We start from the raw sequence: 4,084 nt of genomic DNA on the forward strand, positions 1-4,084 counted from the left end.
GCCTCTGTCCATCGTTCTTCTCGTTCTTCTTCGTCAAGCTGTGTCGGTTGCAGAGAGGTTCTCAACCCTCGCGCTCTGATACCATGTAAAAAGTAGCGTGCGGAAGCAAGTATGAAGGCCAAACAGGAGGAAGAAAACTCAGGTTCAATGGAGAGTTTTAGCTTACACAGTATATGCGGGAGAGACAGAGAGAGTGAGAGAGAAGACACACAAAAATATAACAGAAGTACACAATCTCTATTCACTACTCTCTATACAAATGTGTGTTCAATGAACACTTTTATACAAGTCCTAGAAGGACTGACAGAAGTACTGACAGTACTTCAATGCTCATTAAGAGCTCCTACACTAACTCCCAAATATATTCATCACGAAATATCTTTCCTAACGGCCTCCCGGTTTCCGCACCGATCCGGCCCTACCTACGCACCGGTCTGCGTACCGGTTTTACGCACTCGGCCTAACCGATCGGTCCTCGGCTTCTTCAGCCGATCCGGCCGATGTTGAGCTTGTCTCTCAACAATCTTCAATGTGGTTTATTTCTTCTATCATATGTTGAGTACATTCATAAATTAAACCCATGGTTGCTCCTTCTCTATCTGACAATCTAAGAACTTTTAGGATTGGCTTGCATATCTTTACTATCTTCTTCATATTTGCCCAAAAGGAAGCATCAAGTACAATTGAAACTATTTCTTCTTCTTGTTGTGTTTTCGATACTTTCCATTGACACCATTGTTCACTAACCACCATTCTTCTTAATCCACCTTTGACTCTATCATCCAATAAGTTTGAAAACATGATAAAACTATAGACAAACCTAGTAGTGGAAGGCTTTAACAATTCTTTCTCACTAAACTTACGAAACATTGCCAAAGAATGTTGTTTTTGTGTTATAAACACGATTAGCTTTGTAGCTAATTTCATAACATCATGAACCCAAGCACATTTTCCAATATCTTCAAACAACAAATCAAGGCAGTGACATGTGCATTTAGTAAAAAAGATCATGGGCCACTCTTTTTCTATCATCCTCCCAGCTGCCACACAATTTGTTGCATTGTCCATACAAACTTGCACAACATTTGATGGGCCAATATCAAAAATAACCTCTTTCAAAATCTTAAAAATATACTCTCTTGATTTACATTCTCCACTAGTGTCAACTGATTTCAGAAACATAGTGCCATATGCCGAAGTAGCCATGACATTAATTATAGGTCTATTCTTTGTATCTGACCAACCATCACTTAGAATCGTACATCCAACAATTTTCCATTTTTCTCTAATTCGGATAATCTCATTTTTAACATAATTCACCTCTTCATTCAAGTGCCTTCTACGTAATTGATTAGGAGATGGTGGCTTATAAGAAAGCCCAGCAAGTGCTATGGCTTTGATTAGGTCATGAAAATATGCACTTCCCGCTTTTACATTTGGTACATCCTCTACAAAAAAACACCTCCTAATAGCTTCATCAACATTTTTATCAAGTTGTTTTTGCCATGACACTTTCAAGGGTTCGCCATTGTCTACTTTCATCTTTTTATTTGTTGATGCATTAACAAAAGATGATGAAAGCATTTCATTGATAGATGTTGACTCCACAACATCAACATTTGCACTACTTTTTTCAGCATTGCATTTCATTGATGATCCCCCATCGACATCAACATTTGCATAACTAGTGTTAGATATCATTTTTTGTACTTCAACTTTTTTGATAGCATCAATTTGACAGCATTTGTCAACACCGAAACCTTTCGTGCCCAATAGGTGAGCTCTAATTCGGAAGGGGCTACCAACAAATACATGTTGGCAATGTTTGCATTGAACAACGGGCATACCCTTATCAGGTTTTCGCACAATGGTCACATGATCCCATTCAAAGGCCTTTTGCTTCACCATTTTAGTAAATTATCCTCTCAACAGAAATTTCACCCTGTTAATAAGCTAATTACCTTCCACTGATATTGGGAGAGATTAATTTGATGTAACATAAAAAACATTCAACATGAGATAGAGGGGAAACATAATCTCAATCATCAAACATAATTTCTGAACAAAAGCTTGAATAAAGAAGAAATAGATGAGAATCGAGAAGAGAGACTTACTGATTTCAAAGTGGCATCAACATCAATTTCAGCCAAACCCTAATTTTTAGGGAACAAGATGCAAGAGGAGGTGAGAATTAGGCATCACATAGAAGAGACAAGGACATAGCCGAACCCTAATTTTCTGCCTTCAAGGTATCTATCACGATTCACTACTCGTTGTAGGTTGTTCGTCGTTCACTGTTCGTTGTTCGAGCTATTCTCTGCTCCCTATAGACCGTTCTTTGTTCACTACTCTTTGAAAACACAGTTTTTCAAAAAAAAAGAAAAACACAAATACTTGACTTCCCATTCTTATTCGTATTCGTTTGCATTCGAATGGGAATGCCCACGAATGCGAATATGTCAATCTATGGCTATGTTCTATGTATGTGCATTGTATTCCATGTGTGTATGTATGTATATGTTTTGTACTTGTGCTTAAGTATGTATTGTATGTATTATATGTATAGCATGTATGTGTATGTTCTATAAATGTGCATATGTATTGTATTGCATGCATATATATGTATGTGTATGTATTGATGTGTATAATATTTATGTATGTACATGTTGTATTGCATTGCATTGTATTGTTTTAATTGCATTATTGTATATATGCATTGTATGTATGGCATGTGTGCATGTGTATGTATGACATACATATTGTGTTGTGTTGTATGTATGGCATGTGATTATGTATATATATGTATGTGTTGTGTGTATATGCATGTATGTACATGTTGTATTGCATTTTATTGTATTGTATCATTTTGTATTAATTGCATTATTGTATATGTGCATTGTATGTATGGCATGTGAGCATGTGTATGTATGTACATATGGTACTGTGTTGAATGTATTGTATGTATGGCATGTGACTATGTATAATGTATGTATGTGTTCTGTGTGTATGTTCTATATAGGTGGATATGTATGTATTGTATGTATGGCATGTGTCCATGCACATATGTGTTATATGTGTGTATGTGCTATATGTGTGTCTGTATTCTATATTTCTACGTATGTATGTGTGTGTTATATGTGTGTATTTTCTATTGATGTACATATGTATGTATTGTATGTATGTCACGTGTGTATGTGTATATGTGTTACGTGTAACTATTCATGCATACATACACACATACAACACACACCACAAACATATATACACATATGCACGTATGTATGTGTGTATGTATGTACATATTGTATTGTATGTATGCATGGATGTATGTATGTACATGTATGGATGTAAGTTGGTAACATTTATACAAGTATCATTGTAGGCATGTGTACCTATAACGTGTAACAGTGTATGAATGAATATATGTATGTCCATATACGAATGCATATATGTGTATACATGTAATATGTAATGTATTCATGCATGTATATTTTTGGTGTATTTATCGTGTTTAGTATGTGTATGGCTCATATATGGATGTATGTTTGCAATATCACATAATATGCATGCATATATTATCCAATGTATGTGTAAGCATACGTATATCTAATGTGTGTGTGTGTGTGTGTGAGTATTGTAACTTGTATGATCCTGTATGACCTATATATATAGTGATATGTGGAATATGTATGTATGTACCTATATGCATATATGCATGTGTCAATGCACATGATTTAATGTGTCTGGATGTGTGTTTATAATATGTGCATAATATGTATGTATATATCTAATGTATGTATGTGTATGCATATATGTACTATTATAGTGTGTATGACCATGTGTGTGTCTATGTTCGTGTATGTGGTGATATGTATGTACATATGTAATGTATGTATGTATGTTTGTAAAATTTGTATATGTAACATTGTAGGCATATGTATGTATATATGTGTAGCAATCTATGAATGTATATATGTATGTACATGTATGAATGCACGTATGTGTATATATGTAACGTATTATTTTTGGGATATTTTCATGTCTAGTATGTGTATGAATCGTATATCATTATGTTTTCAATATG

General features: G+C 34.7%; 1 protein-coding gene across 1 annotated transcript; it reads right to left on the reverse strand.

The window, feature by feature from the left end:
• Nucleotides 1-516: 516 nt before the first annotated feature.
• LOC147852273 (uncharacterized) lies at nucleotides 517-1,908 on the reverse strand. The gene has a single exon (XM_087334430.1). The coding sequence runs from the start codon at nucleotides 1,906-1,908 to the stop codon at nucleotides 517-519; it is 1,392 nt and encodes a 463-aa protein (XP_087190556.1).
• Nucleotides 1,909-4,084: the final 2,176 nt, after the last annotated feature.

This window comes from Azolla caroliniana, unplaced genomic scaffold (assembly GCF_043228905.1).
Source record: "Azolla caroliniana isolate FFs.n. ecotype wild unplaced genomic scaffold, voAzoCaro1.0.p SCAF_18, whole genome shotgun sequence".
Classification (NCBI taxonomy): domain Eukaryota; kingdom Viridiplantae; phylum Streptophyta; class Polypodiopsida; order Salviniales; family Salviniaceae; genus Azolla; species Azolla caroliniana.